Source organism: Parambassis ranga, chromosome 1, assembly GCF_900634625.1.
Source record: "Parambassis ranga chromosome 1, fParRan2.1, whole genome shotgun sequence".
NCBI lineage: Eukaryota > Metazoa > Chordata > Actinopteri > Ambassidae > Parambassis > Parambassis ranga.
Window position 1 is genome coordinate 12,660,016 of NC_041022.1, and position 25,283 is coordinate 12,685,298.

Here is a 25,283-nt window from a genome sequence, read left to right on the forward strand (position 1 = left end):
TCAGCGGAGAAAACAAGAAGAGACAAGAGTAAGAAGCTCTGTTGTAACTGCAGGGGCTGTTTGGTTGCATGAAGTGTTTGAGGGCAAGTCAGTCATCCATGTAAAACTCCCAAGCCATTCATCAAGACATAAAAGTCAAGATGGATTATTTAAAAATGTAAGTGACTGAAGGGGACATGTCAGTGGGGCTGTAATGAGAACAGCATCACGACAGTTGTCTTCTCTTTGTGAAAAGTGAGACATCTCCCTGAAAGTGTGATTGAAATATAGAAGTGTGCAGTCTACATGTAAAATGATTAAACCAGTATCATTCACCAACAAAACAACTGACACTATCAAAACCACCTGGCTCCATCTAGACTTTAAAAGGATGACAATTCTGTGAGAATGTTAATTAGTACCAAGGTTATTTGCATCAGCATGTTATTATGCCGAGTTTACACAGGATATAGAAGCACTGTAAACGCAATAATTCTTTAGTGAGCAGTCTAGCTCTTTACACCACATGTGCTTTTTTCCACACTGGTAAACAAACTCCTCTGCTCTACATACAGCCTCTAAGTTTTATCATGGGTAAATAACCTCATGAAAACCCCCTGACCACAACTTTATATGTAAGTCCACTTCTCATTGGGCATTTGTGTCTGATGCCCATCACTGTTACTTTCTCTCAGAGCACACTGACGCATATATGGTAGCTACAGGAAAATCTACATTTTAACCCTTTATACATTTATATTGTTCATCTATGTGTTCGAGATTGCTTAAAGTTTTTGAAATATATCCAATAGCTGTTGTTATTTTTGGTCTGGCCCAAAGTGGTGGATGATTTCATATGTTAGCTTATTCACATACTGTGTAATGCTTATTTAACTCTGTCAGCAGCTTTGGGCTACATCTCTAGCTGTAACGGTAGTAGGTCTGGTTGTCAGATTTGTTTTTCAAACCAGGCACAGCTGGTACATCCTGACATCATTTACGCACCATCTTCTCATTTACCTCTCAAAATGAACACAAATTAAGAATACTACCCCAAAATCTGCTCACTCATTTTCCTGTTTACACAAAAGCAGTAATAATAACCTAGGTGGAACTGCGAACAAATCACAGAAGCACAGAGAACATTATGTGCTTTTGATCAATGATCAATGATCACTTTACTTTAGTTTACTAAAAGTTCACAAATTCCCTCTTCTGTGCTTGTTTAACTTCCATGCACTGTATATGTTGCAAGCTGTTAACTACATGGCTCCTTCCACGTGTGTAATCAGTCATACATGTTAGTCACAGAGGAGGCTGAGCGGTCCTCGGGTTGGCGCACCTGCCTCCACTTTACATCAAATCCCAGCTCTTCCTTCCTCCTGTTTTTTTTTTAACCCAAAGGGGCAGAAAGGACTTTTCACTGTAATGATATGGTAATAGCACTGCGGTGTCAAGTGAGGGTGGAGGGATTGGAGTTGCCTGAAATGAAGGGGGAGGCAACGTGTGTGTGTGTGTGTGTCTGACATATTACCTACAGTGGCGGTACATATATTCCACATACATTCAGGTAGGTAATGATGGTATACTCATGCATGGCCGATATTTACCTCTAACCTCACGCCATCAGAATTCACCACTGTTTCAGCATTTCAGCTTCAACATGCTTAAATGAATAGTGAAGATATGTGTCACGTGTAATTTACCCTGACATGAGTCTTCCATGTCCCCTACCACACTTCAATCTGTTCACCACACTGACACTTCTTCCTGGCTTAAGCTCTTAAACCCTATGCTATATTTGTTTAAATTTTAAATAACCATGCTAATATTTTGTCAGTATACAGCTGCAAAACTACAAGACCAAAATGTTGTGATTTTTCAGTAGATACAGATGTTTCTGAACCTGTACCAAAGAAATCTCAAAAACAGACATCAGGCCACTGCGACACCCAGCTTAGTAACAGATGTATGGCTTTAGAAAGTGATGCCAGTTACATTTTTACAGTCTGTTATTAATATAGGCAAGACTGTGGAGCGAGAGGTTAAAATGTTCCCTTGAAAAGACCCGGAACTAAAAATTACTTCATCGGCCTCACAAGTGCGGTCCGAGTCAGTTTGTTCTTCTATTGTTCCTCCATGTCCAAAAACAGGTGAGCCACTTTACTGTACTGAATCACATGTTCCTTCTTTATAATTATTTTAAGCCAGCCCTACATACACCGTCCTGCTGGCCTAAATACACACTAAATGTGGTCTGATTGTGTCCAGTCAATACTGGGTTGTGTGACAGAATTATTGAGTCTTTTTGGACAAAAAAAATAAAAAAATAAAAAACAGTTTAGTTAGAAAAGATAGTATTGGTAGTACTGAAAGAACTTGTTTGAATGTATTAAAAAAGGTAAATATCCTTCTTGCTCCTATAACAAAATGGGTATCTAAAAATCCAGCTCTTCTCCCTTTTAGAACGTATATCTCCTTTGTTTTTACTTGGCTAGTTTGGATCTCGAGATTTGGATCTCTTTTTCATTTCCTCTCACTTACTCACTATCTTTTTCTGCTTCAACCCTCTAAATTCCCTCTTTGTCTTGGTATTGCTCTTTCTTGATTCTCTCTTTCTAAAAGTGGACTCAGTGCGGCGTAATCACTTGTGAGACCAAACCTGCTATTCAGAGGGATTGTGAAGGCACTACTTACTTCATTCTCTCCTACTTAGATTACAGCTAATCATCATCTCATTCTACTTTCTCTTTCATATTCTAATCACCCCAATTTAATTTCGGTCCTGTATTCACATGGCATTATAGTGTCCACTTTTTCCTCCCTCTCATTTTCTCTTGACCACCCCCCCCTTCCTCCCTCCCCCTCATCCATCCCCGCCAACATCATCTTATCTTTCTCCTCTCTGCCCTTTGTTTTTACATAATGTCCTGCAGCCCCATTACTTCATATCACAGAGGTGTGAAGTGTCCTGTGAGGTGTAGTCTATGTCATTACCGGAGCTGGCTGCCTATCTATCTGCTTGCTTTTCTGGCTGTCGTTTTGCATCTCACACTTTGACCAAGAGCCCAGGAAAGTGCCTCGCCACTTTATTTTCTTTTTGTGTGTGTGTTATAGCTTACAATGTGTGTGTGCAGGTCAGTGTGAACATTTTTTTTAGGTTTTATCTGTCTTTTATTTACATAAGATGTGTATTCTATATTCAATATCTATATATGTAGGATACTTAGCTGGGATAGGCTCCAGCCCTTTGTGACCCTGCACTGCAGGATGAAGCGGGTTAATAGATAATGGATGAATATATGTAGGATATTTAAATATTTGAGACTTCAACTTAATAAAACCAGACTACCATACAGTTATTTTTGAGGAGAAAGGTGCACAAATAAACTTCATTTTCTTTTAATAACTGCCCTGGCAGTTGGTATTAATCAATATCTAATATTTACTGTAGCTTCCTATCATGTAATACCTGAAATTCCACCTCAGTCACCTCCAAATGTTTGAAGTCATGACTAATTAATGCATTATCATGTTGCTTCTATATATATATATTTATACACTTCCCTCTGTTAAATTGATCTATCCTTCTTTCTGAAGATACATCAAACAGAGATTGTGCCTCAGAACCCAGGAATCCCAAAATAGTATAGGTGTGGTGGTGTCAGCACTTCGAGTTGTGCAAATTAACCCCCACTCTCTGCAAAAAAAAAGGCGTGCATCACTTGAAAGGCCTTAGTTTACCTTTGTGCAGATATGGGACTAAGTTTAACAACCCACTGTGTGTCATTCCTGCTTTCTGAGGTTATATACTGCTGCCCCACATGTGAGTATAACCTCCAGTTAAGACGGTGACTCCACACTCCCACTGAACTCACTGGTGACCCAGAAATACACACTATATTAATGCACACACTCATCTGTGTAAATAAAATACAAAGTTTGCTATTTCTTCACAGACAGATCCCTGTCTACACATTTAAATAAAATGTGTCTGCCAGTAAAGCAGCAGTGCCTGCTGCATGATTTAAACCCATTAAGAAAGTGAGCATTGGGTGTATTTGATTTTGCTTAGATTGTCACAGACACTCCTCTGGATATGTGGTCGGAGCTGAGCCTGCCTCTGCGGCTGCAGCTGCTGCGTCAGTGTGCAGTACTGTACGAGAGCTGAGTGAAGCGAGCCTGGAGCGGGAGAGCTGGAAGGATTTGGCAACTCATCTCCATGTCATGCCAATGAAAGCCTGTCTCCAATTAGATTTGCAGAGGAAGAGCGACATATCAGCCCACTGCTCAACAAGCCCTGGTGGGAGAGGATTGGAGGGTAGAGAGTGAACCAGGGAGAGAGAGAGAGACAGAGAGAGAGAGAGAGAGTGGCAGACAAAGAAGAAAGAAAGAGAGTAAGAGAGGGGTGGCTGTTGAGGCTGAGAGAGAGTGTGGAGTCTCGCTTGAGAAAACAGGCAAACCCTTAGAACTCACAGAGACAGGGGCTCACAAACACACATGAAAACACACACACAAGTGGCAGTGCACACATCGTTCCCTCCAACACTCAGCTTTTTCCACTTCATCACACTCGTCTTGCACCACCTTTCATCTTCTTCTCTCTGTCTATCTCTCCTCCTCATGGTCTGAACACTGCTGTCAATCTTCCTCATGCTTCATCATCACATTTCTAATCAAACACACTGTTAATTAATCTCATATTCAGCTGTTTAATTATCAATGAACCTGTTTCAATGCCTCATCCCTGGCTCCATCCAGTACACTTCATTTTAAACATCCCATAATGTTCTGATTGAATTACTCTTGCTATTTTTGTCGAGGAAATGATTTTAGAAATATGATTCACTCCACAGCAGCCAGCAGAGCGATGATGATGGCCCTGCTTTGTACATAGAACGATCTACTGAATGCCAGGCTGTGAACATAAAATATACCGAGCACAAAGAATAAAAGAATAAAGACAGCATTAATTAACTCACAATCATTTGTGTTTTAATAATTACGTATTGTGTTAAAAGTCTTCTTCTGATTCTTCTGATTGACTGTCTTTCTTTATTATTCATTGTCTTCATAATTTTGTGCAAGAACATAATGCTTTATGTCTTCTAACTGAACCGCAGCTGATTTTCTTTTATTTTCTTTTTCAGTACAGTGGCATAAAGTAAAAACACAGGAGCAGATAATTTGAGAGAGAAAGGTACAATTGCCTAATTGTTCTTTTTTTTTGATAATACTTTGTTCAGATTTTGAACAACTCTTTACTTTAAAGAAGCTTCAGAAGCCACTTTGGTGCAACACTTTTAGAAAACAACACAATGTTCAACCGAACAAGTTAGGGACACTAACCTGTGCTTTTCTGTAGGACTACACAATTTAGAGCTTTCTGATGTAACAGACATCCACAACACATAATGCAGGAACAGAAAAATCACAATACCCCTTGTTGAAGACATTTTCGTCCTCCTTTCATTAAATCTGTGTTAACGTGTCCTCACATATAACAGAACAGGTCATTTTCCAGTTAACTGAAAAAATGACATGCGATAATGTAGCTTATACAACTTGCTAATAGGACCAACAAATAGGAGCCAAGGGGCGGATGGTGAATACAACACTTCTATAGACCATCACCCAGGAGACTGAGGTCTGTGTGTCCTTTGTTGGTTTCTTTTTTAAATGCTACATGGCACACTGTGGGAGGCAATGTACACAACATGTTACAAGGAAACTTCTCCCATCTCATTCAGGTTTGCTCGCATTTAGTTTGGTGACATGCTGTTATACTGACAGGATCTCCACAGCAGATTTTACATGCACCTTGTTTCCACTACATGACAGCCATGAGGTCCTTCAGGTCAGGCTGCTGAATGTGTGAGCTATACATACAAGGTAAAATGTAGCATGTCTAAAACTGGAGATCCACTGTACTATGAATAATCTTGAATGATCTTTTGAAAGGATGAGCTACCATTCAAAACCCGAGCAGATTTTACAGTAAACAGCGACTAGATTCTTGTTCTTTTGTTACATCAGCCATTGGATTTTTAATGTTAGTTTCTATGTTTCCTTGCTACTCCACTGTCCTAGGACTGAAATTTTTATATTACAAAATTATCCTTTACTCTAACTGGGCAAGTGGATGGCAAAATTTGAAAAAATTAAAACTTGATTGTAGTACTACAGATGGTGGCAGATCAAGTATTAAACAATAATTTCAGATGTAATTTAGACTTAGACTTAGACAACTATTACCTAGTAAATGTATGGAGACGTAAAGCTCTGAATCACCTCTGAAGAAGCATAGTGGATACAGAAATTATATGTTGACTTTCAAATTAGTGTTCTCTGCCCCTCCCACCCGCTAAGTAAAGCTCACAAATCATATAATGCAAATTATGTCCTACAGTGTGCACTCATAGTACGCCTGATACACCAGTGCCCTCAAGAAAGCTGTTACTGGTTAACACACAGCATATTTCCGCCTGAAGATATCAACATATATTGTGCTAGAAGAAGTGTTCAAAGAACTGAAACAAAAAGCTTTGGTAAATTGTGACATGTTTTTTCATGATTTATGATTAAAGCTGTTATTTTTCTTAAGGATCCCCTAGTATGAGGTACATTATACTCACTCCTCATTGCACTCGCAGAGTCCACACACACACACAACACTCCATCAGCTTACATAAGTACCACGGTTTTTATCTGCAACACTCACTCATATACTTCCGATCTATAATGTCATGTTTCATGTTCCCACATAGAGTAGTAATAAAGACTCCGGTGTGGATCATATATAAAGTAATAGCACACCACCTCCTGCTGAGTTGCTTGACAGCACGAGTGAGTGAGAGTCACTCAGACTAGATGAATGGAGGTTGTACTGGTGCAGTGCATGCTGCAGGCCTCAGTGTTAACACTACGAAAACCAGAAGCAAATAAAATGGATCTTGACTGACAAAATATAAAAGCTGATAGTAATTGATAGATGACACATATTTCAATGATTATGTATGATTTTTAAGCACCTTTTTGGGCTGGTAACAAGCAAGTATAATAGTCATGGCCAGGCAGTCTGACTTGGGTGACATTTCAATGTTCATAAATGATTTCAGTGACCAACTCAATATGAGTCTATGACAGGTGTCATAATGACTGAATTTCTATGTTCTGCAGATGAGAGGATGCTGTCCTTCAGCTCTTCCCTCACAACACACTACCAACTTTACACATGTTATATGAAATGCTAGGTTATATGACATCCGGTTAAAATCAACTAGAGGAAGTCGGAGGTAAACAGTGTTTTGTTTTGGTATTTTATCGATGGAAGAGGTAGTACTAGCCAGCAATGCTGAAGAAGCTAAGCCACGGGCTGCAGCTGCATGTCAATACGTGGCACATATTGGTGAGCTTTTTTTGGCTATTTATGTTCCTTAACAGTCAAAAAGGTTAATAGGTAATTTAAAGTATTAAACACACTATCTATGTTATTCAACCCCTTCACTGTTCTTACGTGCACTCAAGCTCTGCAAAATGTTCAGACATTATCCAGGAAATGTACACAAAACATCCCACATATCAGTCAACAATAGAATGTCTAATTGTTCCCATATGTAATTACAGAAGGCAATCGTTAAAAGAGTTTACAGTACATGTGAGTGGGCATACTGCCTTCCATTATTTTGATAAGATTTGGAAAACATCTGTTTTTGTAATGAAATTGATATTGCAGACTGTTATTTTGTTCACTGGGCTGCAGTGCAAGTCCTAAAAAAGAGATAAATTGCAAATTATCTCTTTTTTTAGGACTTGCACTGCAGCCCAGTCACAGTGTCTATTATTCACGATCTATGTCACAGCTAGAAGCTTAGCCACATGTTCCTGTGCTGTCTAGATGAGTCAACTTCATCCTGATTTATCAAGTAGATATGACACTTAGTAACAATGACATCATGTACAAATCCTGTACCAAGTGAGGAGAAAAAGGCTCAATCCCTGGCTGAGGAAATTAATAAGGTCGGCTGCCACATGGCTAATACTTGGTTAAGTGAGAAATGTTAGCCTATTGCTGGCAGAATATTTAGTCATCACCCAGGGGGAAAAAAATCATGTTTTTACTTTTAGCTTAAAGCCAGGATTGGTAATTTAATCCATTACCTATGATTTGTCATATTTCTTCAAATGATCCATACAACTTGACAGCAAAAAGTAACAAATGGGCTCTGAAAAAGGACCAAGATGTGTCATCTGTAGAGTGTAGAGCTGAGTGTTGATCTTGTAAAAACAGCTACCAGTCACTGCAGTGACAGGTCCCTCTCTCCCAGCAAGTAAGTGAAATTGTACTACTAATGCTAAATCTTGCTGACATTTTAGCTTGTCCTAACATATCAGTTAGTGGTACACCCAGGCGAGCCTAATATGCTACCTTTACAGCTATTATTACTAATAGTAGACATAGTGGAGGAGTGAGGCTTTGAAGGGAGCCCTAAGAGGTTCCCAAGGGGAGGGTGTGGGTTTGGATGAGGAGACGCTACTTTAAAACTTGCTATCTTTCCATGAAAACCAAGCCTGGTATTTAAGGCTTCCATGAAAAAGGACTATTATTCCAGGCATTGGTATGGCACAACGGTTATTTATCAATATGATCCCTTCTCTTACAGTAAGATGTAATAAAACCACTACCAGCACACTACCATTCAGATTCTATTAAAATACCAGAGGGTGTTTATTATATTTTCTAAAAGGCTCCATCATGTATTCAATTCTGCACCACTAGCTACTGAAACGTAATCATCAGCTGAATGTCTAATTATAACAAATTAATCTCTTCGCTTCACACATTAACTACCATATAAATACACACACACACCAAACACACCAAAAGGCATGCAGTACCCAGCAAACACCATGTTCATGCACACACACACACACACACACACACACAGACAGACTCCTCTGAAAGAACAAGAAACTTGCGTTTGCCTCAAGCTTTCTCCAGCACTACATTGCTATCATCACTGTGTGCACCACAAGGAAGATACAATTAATTGTCTGATTCAATCTCCCACTGTCCCACATCTGACGCTTCAGCACCACTCATATTATGTCAGTCAAGCCCAAAGCCTTGTCCTACACAGAAATGATGACAGAGAGCAATGAATGAAAACATATCTGCAAAACAACTCCTGATTTAAACAGTGTAGCACAATTAAAAAAAAGGCAGAGAAGGATACAAAGCTGTAAAACTAACAGGGAAGGAAACTTGTCAGAAACCCTCAGTAAGACAGCAGAGAGAGGGGAGAGAAGGAAAGAAGCAGGGAGTCAATTTAACATCACCTTTGGCCCAGCAAGCTAATAGAAAGCTCCTTCACGAGGAGTTGATTAAGCTCATTAGCACAACAGAGAACACAGGTAATTAATCACTGACACATGGGAGCTAGCATGCTGATTGGGCTAGATCCCACCAATCCAAACAAACATGCAACATAGTTAGACCTGACCCTCACCTGACGTGTGACCTGGCTAACCAACTGGTGTGCTGTATGTGTGGGTGTGTGTGTGAGAACGAGATTGCCATAGATTATATATATATATATAAGTATAAAAGTATATTCTTGGTGTTCATTTTTCATCAATAGTTACTAAAATAATCTGACAATTAGAGGTAAATTTCTTCATTGCTTAAATACGTGGAAGTTGTAAAATTATATAAGAATGAAAAAAGCACTAGAATGCATAGACTATGCATAGACTGCAGTCTCGCAAAAAGTAGAAAAAGTGGATGACGTCATTTGCTGTTGCTGGAATAGGAAAGAGAGCACAAACAACCAAGACAGCATGTGAACCCTTCCTATATATGAAGTATAGATGTAGCCCAATAGCTAATGGTTCAATATGTGAGCTGCAGAAATGTTCCTTCAAGGTGAAGTGAGCTGGGTGGAAAACAAAAATCAGGATTCTGTATCAGTGCAGGGAGACAAAGTAAATGAGGTCAAATGATCAACAGTGCAAATATGCAGAATACTTACTACATATTTGTTGGCTAAACTCCAGCTGTAAGCTTTTATGTGAGCCTTTAACTGTGTCAAAAGGCAGGTTTGCTCTTTCTCCTCCTTCTACCTCTCCCTCCCATCTGTCCTCCCTACATCCATACACTCTGCCTTTTCAATTCTGCTTTCCTCTCTAACAAGCACACAGGGTGAGAGTGCAGGCTGGAGTCAAGCACAGCGTGCAATGAGAGACATGCAGTTCAAAACCTTGTCATGGCACGCTTTTCCTCAACACATCTCAACTCCATTTCCCTTTCTGTCTCTCTTTGCTCCCTCCACTTTTCTTGAAGCATTAATCTCTCTCTATTTCAACATTCATCAGCACCTTGTGAAAGAGGGTGATTTCCCCCCCACTTTCTCATTTATACACTCACTACACCTCCACTCTCCTTTGTCTTTATCAGTGATTCTCACAATCTGTTGCACTTTTTCTGGCCTCTTTTTCTGAAACTATCTCTGTGTGCATATATCTCTCTCCCTCCTTTTATCACGCAGGCTGTTAAATCAGATAGGCTGGATAAGTGTGACAGCATGGTTACACTGATACCAGAGGCACCAGAGAGAGCAAAAATCAATCACTTCACCCCTTCCCTTTCATCAGCCATCTCTCTGCCTCTTTGTGGCCCTCCCTTCCTCTTTCAGTCTTCCCGCTTTTCTGTTCGCAGCATCCTCCTCGCCATCATTATCTTTTGAATGTCATTCAACATTTTCCTTCCTACTTCAATATATTTCTTTCACCCCTCACCCTCCCCAAAAACAAAGTCCTCTCTACCTTTTTTTGTGTGGAGAGCACAGATGCCAACCCATCTTCCCCACATTTCCTCCATTTGTGTTGCATGTCTCCTTCAACAGTGCAAGACTTTTTGACTGACAGCAGCTGGCCTGTCAAAGATGGGGAAGTCAGAAAAGAAGAGGACTAGGAAGCAAAAAGTGAAGGGGAGATGCATGGAGCGGGGAGGACTGAGGGATAGAGGAAGACATTTCTAATTCAAAGAGACATGCGGTGTTTCCGTGGCAACTCTGTTCCCATAGAAACGGGCTTGCTAAAGATGCCATTAGTGTGAAAAAATACCTGCTTACACTCTACTGCACTGTATGCACACAAATATAGGAGCATATCTGTTCTAACACATTAAGTCCGCTCTTGCAGGTATAAGGCACACATAAGAACATTCCTTCACACAGTCTCACTTACTGACACACCTGAGGTCAGTTATAATAGCTCAATTACAGGCCACTTATGTTCATAGCTCAATTATAGGTTTTGCCCCTTTGGGAAAAGAAGTGAAAAATTGTCTAGCTAATAGTCTAAGCTGTAGCATTAGTCTTGAGTTTTGTTGTGACTTCTGTCTTCAAATTACTGCCTTATGATTAAGCTACAGGCATCAAATTCTTGCCTCACTGACTATGACAGTCTGCAGGCTGGGACCACCCACTCATCTACACACACATACTATATATACACACTATAACCAACCAAGCTAACTAGGGCTGACAGAAGTGGACTGTGTACAAAGTCCTACTTGCAGTATGTATAAGGGCAGCAGGGCCTGTAATCATCTACATGTGTGAATCATGTGTGGATGATTCAACAGAATGAGGTCTCTCTACAACTGTGGAGACAGAGTTATGTCTTCATTACAACATCCCAGAAGACCAACGCACATCCCCTAAGGCACAGCATCATATATACTGCATAAAAGGCTGCATGTGATCACTGTTTTTTTAGTAATTTGCCAGTTATCTACTCAATTAATAATCTCACCTTACAAATATACTCTGATCACTATTATATAAAACGAGAAAGACAATATATCAAGTAATCAGTCAGGCCATGCCAGCATTATCAGCACATTAACAGTGCTCCTCTGTGGCATAATTATGCTAAGTGGGGGCCTTGTTGTGGGTCCTGCTGGACCAGAAGTCATGTAACGTGAATGATAAGAGCTTGTGTGTATGATAATGCAACTAAGGGAAGCTTGGAGGGTGAGAGATGATAACATTAAAAACAGTGAATTAATTGGTCAACTAACTAAGCATATACATAATGTGATTATTAGTACAAGTAATGATGTGGGATTATATAGTTTAGATAATTCTATCCAAAAATCTCCCTTTGACACATTTTTAACCTTTCTTAGAAAACGTGTTTTCTAGAAGTAGTTAACTTGCCGTTTCTCACAGTCATATAACATGCCATGAAAAGTTGTCTACAAGTTATTTCTGTAAGCCAGTTTACAGTGGTAAGTGTATGAATGATGAATCACATTTAAATTTATTTACCGTTTACACTTGCATTCTCCGCCGCGTGTCAAAAATGCAAAACATGTTGAATTTTCTTCACTTATACCCAAGCAGTGGCTTTGAAGGGTGAGAATGTAAGCTTTGAGCTGGTGCTTGCCGGGGAGCATTGGCTTACTTTGAAGCAGAACAGAAGAAGAAAAAAATAAAAAGAGAAGAAGATTAGAGGGAAGAGGCGAGAGAGAGAGAGAGAGAGAGAGAGAGAGAGAGAGATGTGGTATTAAGATAGAGGGAAAAAAAGAGGGAAGGGAGAGACAGTGAAGAATCCACAGAAACAATAAGAAAACAGAAAGCAGCAGCCCATGTACAGTACAGCTGAACATTTTGGAGAATCTGGCACCCCTCACCAGCAGGTATTGAACAGGACTGTGTGTGATAACACTCCGCAGGCTCTTAACAGCTGCAGTGTCAGATCACCTCCTGCGTTCGCCCTGGTATCATCAGCGTATACAACAAGCTCATTCTTCACAACTACAGCTCTGTCTGAAGGTGCTGTGTGACACATTAATTAAGATTGAAAATAAAAGATTTCCTCTTCATCAAATCCTTACACGCTTTCATAAAACATTAACATACCTCTGCAGTAGCTGACACGGTATTTCAGGATTTCTGTGCACTTGCTTTCCAAATCCCTTGTACTAAATATAGAATGTAGCCCCCAGGGATGAGAACCGCTGATATTTAGTACATGAGGTATTGTATGGTAGACTCACTATATAACTCCGTCACTGTCATTGTTTAGCTGTCTCAGCAACAGTTTGGAGACTCACCTTTCTGCAGGCTGACAGTTTGATGCCTCTGTGGCATACAGCTCTGTACAGTGGCAACAGTATCCACATAAATTTACCTGACCACACACGGCATGTTTTCTACCTGAGATGAATTACGCAAAGCAAAGGCTTCAAGAGCACACTCATGGTCAGATGTTGCTGTAAAGCACAGCAGGAGGCCCGAGTGCAACGTAGTGTAAGTGTTAAGAATCAGGCCAAGGCTGATTAGAGATGAGGGTGAGTGAACGAGTGCCAGCGAAGGTGCCACTCACTGTGTGTCAGTCTCACCGTAGATAAAGACCACTGAGCCGGATGTGTGAGTCTCTGCTACTGGGGGAGACTCACCAGCTGTCACCAACAGATATTACTTCCAGCTCTCCATCACTAACACACACATACACACACACAAAACAGACATACAAGCACATAGCCGCAAGGACATATGCATGAAGCGCACGTTTATGCATACGGACACACATTCTGATGCAGGTAAGATTTCCACTAACTTATTTAACAACAATAAAAAAAGCACTGGTCAATGCTTTCATGAGGTTACAAACTGACAATGAGTGGATGCAATGTCAAAATGTTCAATCATCCATCTTTTTTCCTAGTTTTGTTTTTATTTCTTCTGTTTTTTAACTGACAATACGCACAATTATAACATTACAGAATTGTACTAATACAACAAGCAACAACAAGCAGAGCAACACATGGAGGGATTTTGTTGATACAAGAACAAAACATCCAAACTTGGACCAAAATATTTCTTTCATTCTGCTTCATCTGTTGCTGTTCCTCTGCTCCTTCTTTATCTCAGTCCGAATGGAGGCTCACTGATGAATGTAAATGACTGCACTCCCCTGTTCCATGCAATTAGAACAAAGTCAACCTGTCTGCCTGTTTGGGATTTAATACCCACAAGTCAGCCAGCTCTCTCTGTTTTTAAGATCCCCGTCCTCAGCCTGACGCAAAACCATGAAAACCACCATAATATGTGACATTGGCTCTTATCTTTCTATATTTTTTTATCTCTATCTCCTCCCTCTGTAATCCCTAAACATAACAAACACCACCAAGATGAAGGTCAGTTTCATGGATGATGGCACCAGAGCTTCATTTAATACATTTATACAGCTCCAGAAAATATGAATTTAACAGGGAGTTGTTTTAAGTTTGAGAGCCTGGCAACACTACTGAATGTGTAAAATGAAAGACCATCTCAAACGGCTTCATGAACAAAAAAACAAGCACTACCTTAAAAAAGATTTTAAAAAATGGTCATTATGTATCTTATCTATTAGTAACAGAAGATAATTCTGTGTACCTCTGTTTTTCTATGATGCACCGAGGCTTAACTGAATACAATCCTGTGATTACAGGGCATAAGTGAGGCATCTGTCAGCATTAATGTGCTCACTCCCACTGGCAACCACATGATGTTCTGATTTTAAACCGACCAGGCAGTTGCTGTGATTGGCACAACACAAAAACACAGAACACAGCAGTCTATCACTCAAACTGATCAATGCTTGGCTTTTAAAGGGTAAAGAACAAATTCTTCATCAGTCAGTGATCAACAGAAGACCTCTAAACTAAGCAAAATATGTTTGCCATTGCCGTCAAACACAACACATTTGAGCATTTACAATTTGGATGTTCCTATCGGCACATATGGTGCAGATGCTTGCATGAACAAGCTATGATAAAGCCACTCTTTACTATATAGGATCCCAGCACCAGCCAAAAGTTGCTGGATTTATAAAAACAATAAAGACATTTACAGATCGAGGGTACTTTTCTTAGTTGTTGGTGGAATCCCAAACACTGCCAACATACATTCAGAGCCAGGAACTGCAGTTTTGGCATTTCCATATTGGCTTCATTTTGAGGCCCGATTCCACCAGCTGTCCCTACCGATTCAATCAAAAGTTGGTGATGCATGCCTCTTGACTATGGCAGCTCTTTCTCTTCTCCATCTATACAGCATAGTTCATTTTCACTTGCCTATACAGGTTGTTTCAGTTTGTCTACAAACTACAGAAAAAAAATAAAGTACAACTACAATTTGTAGTTTATGGTTTGTTTATTTACAAATACTACTGACAATGCAATACTACAAAATTGTTGAAGCTTCCCAATAAGAATTGATTTTCTGGCCCTACAACATCATCTCAGAGTTATCTGAGGTCCTTGTCAGTCAAGAAATCTAAACAAATGCCAATTATCATTACTTAATTTGTCTTTGGTGAGGAATCTAACACATACTGGCTGGTGACTGTCATGTGGTATCATGAAAGACTAATCTGGTTTTATTTTAAAACATATTCCATCATCACATTTCTTAATAAGATTAGCTGGTTAATTAGGCCTCATATGCCAGAATGTTAAAACATTAGATAGCTAATGCTGGCAGGAAGAAGCCAAGAGAGGCTCCCAAAGCCTTCTGACAACCTGTTGTAACAGAGTGCAATGCAGAGAAGTCTCCTGTGATCTCCAAAATTACTCATCCTGTCCACGCACAGCACAGCGGCTGATAAAACGAACTCATTATATGGAGAGAAAGACAAGGAGGGAGAGAAAGAGAAAGCAAGAGGAAAAAGGGGGAAAGAGAGGATTTGCAGCCCATTTGAAGGGCACAATTAAAATTTAGAAATTTATCAGTAATAAATGAGAGTGCAGGAAAGGCTCATTGTGTCAGTGCAGCCAAAATTCATGGGACAGAGAGTGTGGGATCACATTTATAAACAGTTTAGGGTATCGCTGGAGAGAGCACAAAAATGAGGAGAAACAGAGGACAAGAGAGACAGGAGAAAAGGATGAAAAACAGACATTAGCATTACACTCCTACACCTTCTTTGACCTCAACTCTGATTTCTGGTTCCTTGACTTGTGTGCTATGACTTTATATATGATCTAGACCAGAATGTCGTTACTCTCCTTCTCCATGTGAGAACTTGAAATTGTCACATTATCAATGAGAAATACATGTGGTGAGCCTTGCAGGTAAAAACATGGTACTCATGAAGTGTGCGTTTCTGTGTGTGTGTAAAACAGCATAACAAAAAGAGCAAATCTGTCTCATCCTAGTTGCACTCTGAAAGCAATCTCACTGGCCTGCTCTCAGCATACTGCACTGACATGAAATATTTATCTCAACAAAACTGCAGCTTTGACCTATTGTGCAATACTCCCTAATGCTATTGTTGCCTGCAGACTATAAGTATGTACAAATGTATAGGCCACAATGAGCAAAGGTAAAGCCACTCGTGCACAACTACTGAGCGAGAGATTTGAACATACTATGAGAAAAAATAAAATGTAAAATTATAACCTTTTTACAAGAATTATATAGTAACATGCTGTCTGCTCTAAAAGAATAAATGCAACTACTACATGGATCATAGCTACAAGGTAAAGCAGCCCGCGTCAGGAATGTGTTTCAGGTCACTATGATTGGATATTGAATTAACCAAGATATTCTACTATAACTACATTCTTTAACCAATACATGTTTTGGCCACTTCATAACAATTTCTAATTGCACAGAGTGGCCCTTTAGTACCCTGCTCCCTTTTTAAAATGTCATCATTCTGTTTACATATTTCAGGGTGGAATGTCTTAATAACTGTTGAACATATCAAGAATTTCCCAGTGAAAAATTACTAATTTATTTTACCCGACTTTCAATGATCTACTGATGATTACTGTAGCATATTAGTGTAGGGCAGGCAATTGGATGGACCTAAAACAGTATTAACAGTAATATTACTGTACGCTGATTGGTCCAAACACATGCACATAAGCTACATGTGATCTTGTGAGATGGTAGCTGCTTCATATGGTAATTGTTAATGACCAGGTACTGTATTCATCCATTCTCTATACCTGCTTTATGCTGTACATGGTCACTGGGCAAGAGGTACCCTGAACCCAGTCACCAGTCTATCACAGGACACACAGATATAGCCATTCAAACTCACATTAACCTCTATGGCCATTTTAAAATCACAAATGTTAGTATGCTCAACTATACTGAGTCACTGAACACTGTGAGATATTAGCATACAGTTCATATCACTGATATTCCTAATGTTGCGTCGTGATCAATTTGCATGAGTTTTCCTACTGGAATTACTGCTTAAAGTTAGAGTTACTGCTTGTGAACCACAGCTTAAAGAGAATCAATGGTTAAACATTCAAAGACAAGGGTTCCTCCCATGTAAGCACACGTTACTGTAAGTAACCATAACTCTAATGTGGTGTTTAGTAGCAATTCTGTTGAACTGGAATTCAGTCACAAACAAAAAAAAACACCCCTGAACCTTGATTTGTGGATATGTTACTGCATTAAGATTAGAAGTACATAAATATAAAAAATGAGCTTGAACAGTGACTTTTTTAAAAATAACTCAACCTAGAAAATCAACCTGGACGTTATCACAGATTTCATAAACTGTCTGTGTCCATTCACTGACTGAGGAGAAGCTTCAGGCTTCATTGTTTCCTGACAACTCAAATTAGCCTGAGCTCTCTTGATTTAAGGTTTGAGAGTCAGACCTTCGTGTCCTTTTACAGTACCTAGATTTAGCTGTCGAATGACAAACAAGATTATTTTAAAGCTGATTTATCTTCTATCACAGGCTCCATCTGTTGGATTGTTAAAGGGTTAAATGTACGACTCAGCTGGAAAAAATAGGAACATCAATCAAATGCAGACAGCTGTAGTATCGCAGAAAGACAGAGTGAGAGAGAAAGATAGTGTGTATAAAGCTCTAATAGGGTGGGATTAGTTTTACAGAGAAAGAACGGGTACAGTAATCAGTGTGGATCTCGTCTGTTGCTTTAGTCCCATTGAGATCTAGTCAATCATTTTCTTCACCCTCTAACAAATTACAACATGCACCATAAAAATCATCTAAAACATGGTGCAGCCACAAATTAGGCAAGGATTACCAGCTCAAATTGACAGGTTCAGGATGTCTTTTGCTCTTATAAACAAGCTATATTGTTTCTGTTCAAGTGTATCAGCATCAATTGTGAAAGTTACATGTGACATATGGAGCTTTTTTGTTGCAGTGACAGCACACAAATGGAGTCGACAGTCCCGTCTGTGTAATTTCTGAGACTGATCGCTGACATCTCCTGCATAAATTGGCTTTCCACATTGCAGATGTCCTACGTTAACGACTACATTCTGCACATTTCTTTGAAAAACTCATTTGAAAAGGCCTTAAGAATGATAGGCAAAGAATAATATCTGATAATAACTGACGTTTATTATTGCAGTTTGTTCCTTAATTCTCTTGTCTTCTGGGATTGAAACTAATTGCAAAGGGGGGCATTACAGAGGTAGTCCATTATCCCCTCGTGTACAACCAGCAAGCATAATGGGGTGCAAGATGAAAGGAGGGGATTCATAAAACCACAAATTGGAAATGAGAACAATAGAATGAGAAAACAGAGTCTACCTTTGGCTTCAACAATCACAGCTGCAATAGACTGGACCATTATATCACTGTACAACTACCAGTCGGTCAAACAGGCCTGGAATATAATTTACTTTCCTCATGTCCACGTGTACTTCTCTGAAAAGGATGCCTATTTTAGGACAGAGAGAGTATATAATTATAGTAATCAATCAAGGAGCAGTGAATCAGTTTCTGATGGCAGAGAGTGCAACGTCTGCAGAGACAAAGATTTTCCCCCTAAAGGGATACAATGGCAGTTTGTTCTTCTTAAGTGTTTTACCTTTCTATCAATTTCAGAAATCGCACCACAAGAGCCACAGCAGCCGCAGCAGTCCATTCATTCACGAGTTTTATTATCGATCACCAGATGGACAGTTTTTTACCCCAAGAGAGATTTGTATTAAACAAACAAGAACTGTAAGCCCCTACATTGTTTGAAAGACTTGTAGTCAGCACTGAATGGAACAACAAAATCCAGGGCTAAGAGAAAAAAAAAAACACCTTTAAGAAAAGCAGACCATTTATGAGAAATGGTATCAGGATGCTGTGCGCCTCTTGGTACCTTGTTTGCGGTGAAAACAACTGCTGTAATCTCCCCAAACGCAGGCAAAGAGGCCATTATCATTGAACACCAGCATGCTGTACGTGTCCACACACATGCACAGACACTCAGCTTAAGTCCCAACAATACATCTGAAAGACCTCATTAGTCTCCAGAGCCGAAGTTGAGTGTGGGCTGGGGCCAACTTCATCGTCCTATTATGCCAATACCAACACATGGCACGGAGTGAATTAATGGCTAAATGGAAGCGTGTAAATTGTTTGGTGCATAATGGGCCTACCTGCATCTGTCACAGTTTCATTACAATGAGCAACTGGAAAGGAAAATAAAGCTACGGATGCTGCAAAGGAGCAGGTCAGTTTATTTGGCCACATCATCTGGACTAAGCATATGGTTTAATACTGTGTTTTTAAAGATTCAACACAATAAAATAATCTAATTACTATGAAGAAATCAAGTGCTTTGACCTAAAGTTTGCCAGAAGTAAAGGACTTCCGGAGGAACAATAGATTTGACACAAATGTGAAGTGATTAGAAATGGACTTGTAAGGGAAGCAAAGGGAATTGGGTTATTGATGCTGGAAAATCACACACGCACTCTTATGCAAATGTATGCACACAAACATGTTTCATTCACACAACCTCTTGTCATGACTGTCTTGAGCAAAATTCTCCTGCTATACTTTGTGGTTGCTAATGTTAAACTCAAGTTCTGAATCTCCTGAATGGTGTATACAATTCCTCCAACCTAATAACACACATTGTGGAGGTCACCTACACATCTACACACATGCACCACAGATAGTATGAGCTCCCAACCAGCTTACAACAACACTGAAGCTGAACTCACAGTGCGCACAATGTAGCAGTTTCAACATTATCTGCAATCATAAATAAACCTGCTTTCTCTGTATATGAAACTGATTTTAAAATTTATTATTTTAAAAAATGAAAATGTATATTGGTGTAATTTATGTAATACATTAATAATGAATAAAACTTCCAGCTCTGTCAATCGTTCACACTGTATCATTGTAAATTAGCCAGATATGTGTTAAAACTGTCATCACAAGCAAAATATGTCAATTTACTTGTGCAACACAACCTCACATCTGATGTACACAGGAGGCTAAAAGACAAAATAACTTCAAAGGGCTTCACGTTCCACATCACACACAGCTCCACCTGAGATTTGGACCCCACACTGTGTGGTTCCCCCTAATTTTGTTTAATATGTAATACCCAAGTACTCTTGCAGACACATCAAAACAAACTCTTGACAGCAGCTAATGTGGGAAATTGGACCTTGTAAAATGCAAGACAGTTGGCCAAAACTTATGAGATTTAGAATCACAACAACTGTCTGACAGCCAAATTTCTGATCATTTAGCGAGTAATGTGTAATGTGTTACCATATTTAAACTGAACATTAACACCTGAAGTGGCACAACATTAGTAGAGCTACTCAGACATAAAAGGTAAACAAATTGCAGAATATCATTTGTCAACAAAATTAACACAATATAAACACAACTGTGCTATTTCAGCAAAGATACAACAGAAGTGTGCAAATAAAATCTAAATAACATAAAAGCTGAAACTTAAAATATGTAAAATACATTGCTTAGAGTCTGAAATGTGTTTCCCTGACTACAGTAAACTATAAAAGCCACATGCTTCTCCACAGCCTCGTGGTTGAAGAGAGTTACAGTAACTTCTCTGCTTTGTGTGAGGATTTTCATTTTCATTACTGATTGATTAACTACTGCTGTGTTTATTCATTAAAGTTACACACGAAAAACAGCCAATGTTTGCAGATTCTGGACACACTGAATTCTAAGCAGTTAAAATTAAAATACATTAAGCTACTACAACCACTTGACAACACTGAAAGGCAATTCACCCGTCAATACTCCTTCTCATTCTTACCACCTGATTTATGATCCTCTCTCCCTTGAGTATCTACCCCTGTGTCTGAACTTCATTCATCTATTCACCCCCCCCACCCCACGACTGTGACCTTTCCTCTTCTATCTCTGCTTTTGTGACTCAGAAATGATCATTTCTTTTCTTTTTGACTCTATAACTGCTTTATGCAATATGTAGAGGGAATTCATGTGGTTGCCATGCCAACAGTAGCCACTGCATTCACTGCATTTTGTGTACGTGTGTGTGTGTGAGAGAGAGAGAGAGCCTGACAATACAAATGTGTACTAGAAGAAGAATAAAGGAAAACAAGCCAAGTGAGTGATAATCATGGAGAAACTGAGAAGGAAGGGGGTGGCGTGGGGTGGTGGGGAGGTCTGAGATTCTTTCTTGAAAAACTCAAATAATGTATAACACAGTCAAACAGCGGTAGTTTTAAATGTCCCTCACAGTCTTATCTATGCTTCTGCTTCTGTCATTCTCAGTTTGTGCCCTCTGTCTCTCTGTCAGCTGTGTAATGTAGTAATTATACGTTGAACAAACTCCTCTTCCTCCTCCACATCCACACAAGTTGTGTTGTTTCATAACCTTCACTCCCCCCTCAGTTGCTTATTCTGTTTTCTCCTTCTTCATCTCATTCTCGCATCTCCTTTACTCTCCCTTTTTCCACTGGTCCACTGTTAGGTTTAATTTGCAACAATTTTTATTTTGACCTGAAGGTTTCTTGCTTTTATTTGATTTTTTTGTTTGAACTTAAGCGGCTTATTCAGAAGTACTGTGAATCAAAGTAATGCCAGTGCCACTGCACATAACCAGTTTTCCTAATTAAGGTATTAAGCTTGCTGACTTTGTAAACTTAATCGGTGTTCCCTGAATGGCCACTTGAGGCTGGCTACTAAACTGAGTCAATCTACACAGGCCCTCAAAATCAAATGCTCAATTTTAAAGCAGAAACAAACATGTTTACAGCCTGGTACAAAGATCGTTTTGGCCTCATCTATTTACACTGCATAAAAGCTTACAGCTATGTATAATTAAAGGCATAATTACTTTGATCTGGTTGCTAGCTGTCTGCCTAAGCTCCAGTCACGCTCCACCTCCATTTGTGGAGCTTGGAAACTGCTCTTCAGGAAACCTATGGGTGACATCACTGCGGGTTCATTCCTCTTTATATACAGTCAGTGGTTTTAAACATGTAATTGTGTTTCTGCTTGACCTATTGTGTCCACAAGAATGCCTTCATATAATGATGTCCTCTGTAGCTTGTAAAACCAACAACAGCCAATATAACACAAGAACATTGTCTTACAGTGTATGAATTACACAAATAAAGCAGTTGCTAAGAAGCTGGCAATCCACTTCTACAATCAGATCATACACATTACATGAAAAATCCTAGCTCACTAATATTAAAGGCAAGCAGAGGAGAGGACAAAAGCTGATGCCAGAACACATTTTATACTCTGTAACAGATGCACAGCGATATTTACTACAAAGCAATTAAGATTACCTTTTCCCTTCTTTCCTCTAGTACTGCACTACAAAAAAATCTGTACTTAAAGTACCGTTTGCGCAACTATTCCTAGGTCAAGACATAAATTCACACTCAAAAATAGACACCATTTAAAAGCTACTCAGCCAAACCAAAACTGAAGAAAAAAATATTCAGTATAGTACAAACTGCTTTATTGTGCTTGTGAGGGACTAAAACACCGCTGAGCATGGTAAAACAGCATTATTTAAGGATATATTTCAAAGTTCCATTTCTGGAGTAGCTTTTCCTGCAACCTGGATTGTGACAAGAGGCATTGGGTGGGAATGAGAAGCAGAACTGAGAGTAGAGACACTGATCGTCCTAAAAAAGAGTGGGAGCTGATGATGATGTTTTTTGTGGCTTTTAAACAAGCTGTTTTATGAATATCTTTACTTTTTGTTTGAGACTGCTGACATCATTTCACAAATTACTGAAGGTGATTTATTTATCAACCTGCCCAAGAATTATATTCTCAGTGCTAAGTGTTTTAAAATAAGCTGTAATTATAAGCAAAAGACATTACTCATTGTACTCACTGTTCTCATTGCTTAATGAAGCACATAAAATGAGGAGGTCTGTTCCTGCTTTACAGCAATATTTGAGACAATGCTGTGCAATCAATATATTGTTAGGGATCGTAATCTTTTTAGTCTTTTATAAAACAAAAAAACTAAAAAAATCCTACCTTTGCAGCCATGACCATGGAGGACCCTCCCCGGATGCCCAGGATAGGGATGTGTGTCTGTGCTGAGATGAAGTCCAGAATTTGAGCAATGGCCTCCTGATCTGTGTCATCACCGAACACTACACCTTGCAGGGAGTTTCTTGTCATTTGTCCACAGATCCGGTTAATGATGCTCTTTGGGTCAGTCTCATTCATGGTGACTACCTCAACCTTGGGAGGATAAGGGATGTGGAGAAAGTCCTCTTTCTCAAGTCCAGCCCCCAGGGCTACTTCACTAGAGTTGCCCACTAGGATGACAGCAATACTGAGTGAGTTGATCAACTTGGGGTTGATAGGCGGGAGTGCCGGTGAGCCAGGAGGGTACTGAGGAGGGATGACAACCCCTCGTTGGGTGCTGCCTCCTCTCTGGCCTCCTTGTCCCCCTGGTGAACCTCCAGGTCCGGTTCCTGGACCTCCACCTCTGCGGGACTCGCAGACAGGCAAGAGGAGTATAGAGAAGAGGAGCAGAGAGAAAGACACAGAGAGGAAGGGCAGGGTCAGCCGAGGATGAGGACAAGGATGATGGGATGTCTGGTCTGAGGTAGGAGGAGAAGGATGGAGGGAAGAAACCAAGCGCTTGTCTTGAAGATGGGAGGGAGAAGGGTGGAGGCTGACAAGCATTGTGGAGTAGTGTAAATGCCGTCCCTGAAGGGAAAAAAACAGAGACAAAGATAGGCCATAAATGCCACACACCTAAAAACAGTTAGAACACATCAAACATGCTAAGAGGTATAAATATTAATGTACTACATTTCTGTGGGAAAACGTCCTTTCACAGATGAAGTGGAATATATCAGACAGTAAACAAATAGTTCTTATAGTTAACATCTTGCATGTGGGTGAAATTGACAGAAAAGTCCCTAACTCTGACACTGTTTGTCAAAGAGCAAGCATTCATGAATCTGGAACATTATCAGACCTACAGCACAGCTGCTGATACCGGAAGTGCCACCCTCAGAGGTGTGAGGATTATGTGCTTTAGTGGCTTAAAGTAGTGGTACGCCAAGGCCAACATTATAACAGAAGTGGTCGAAACAGCTTGGCTTTTCAGCGTGCTGTATGTAAATGTCATTTTTATATACAGTAATTCTTTTCAGCTGTGACACCCATCAATCAAATTGGGTGCTGCCTGTTACATTAAAATTTTTATTATTGTTTTTCCCTTTGTTTGTTTGCTTTAAAGTATGGTCAACAATACTGTTTCACTAGGTAAGAAAAAATACTGAAAATCAATAATTAATTCAAATGATTTATTAGTGTTACTATTTCGTATTAATGTTTTTACTTTTGGCTTGATGTTATTGATAGTAGTAATACCTATCAGTTTATAGTGTTTGAAAATAAAAGAGATAATTCAACACCTAATGACAGACCAAAGTGCATGACCTATATAGCTGGTTTCAAACATTGAGAGACAGAGAGGGAGGGAGAGAGAGATGCCTGTAAGCTCTCATGGAGCATCAAGTGGCAATGCCACAACCATTATACTGTGCTGTGACTTCCTCGGAGGAACCCTGTGGCACACATCAAAGACAGAGCAGGAAAGAGATAGCGAATTGTGTGTGTGTGTGTGTGTGTGTGTGTGTGTGAGGACAGCACTGGGTGAAATTTGACAGATTGACAGCCTCACAGCTTCATGGACTAGCTGCCAGGCTAAATGACCATTAGACACTCAGACTGAGCTTCACTGAGTCTCTCCCTTTCTGTTTCCCTTGCTCCTACACGTTTCATTGCTTTTCTTCCTTTTACTCTCTACTCTTTTAGTTGTTCCTTCCAACCCCACTTAGATCACTTTGCTGCTCTGTGAAGTCAACTGCAGACCTATTATTTACTCTTTTTGCTATTATTTACCGCTCCTCTATTAACAGACATACAAAGATCAGTGGAGTCTAAAGGAAAAAAAGAGGAGCAAAACAACATGAGAGCAAAAGATGTGAGCGGAGGGAGGTGACAGGCAGGGAGAA

General features: G+C 39.7%; 1 protein-coding gene across 1 annotated transcript in view; it reads right to left on the reverse strand.

The window, feature by feature from the left end:
- The window catches only part of grin2bb (glutamate receptor, ionotropic, N-methyl D-aspartate 2B, genome duplicate b), a 55,896-nt gene extending 32,421 nt beyond the window's left edge, over positions 1-23,475 (reverse strand). Inside the window, exon 1 of the mRNA XM_028405336.1 lies at positions 23,281-23,475. Coding sequence (XP_028261137.1) covers positions 23,281-23,475 — 195 coding nt within the window. The remainder of the gene's footprint in view (positions 1-23,280) is intronic.
- Positions 23,476-25,283: the final 1,808 nt, after the last annotated feature.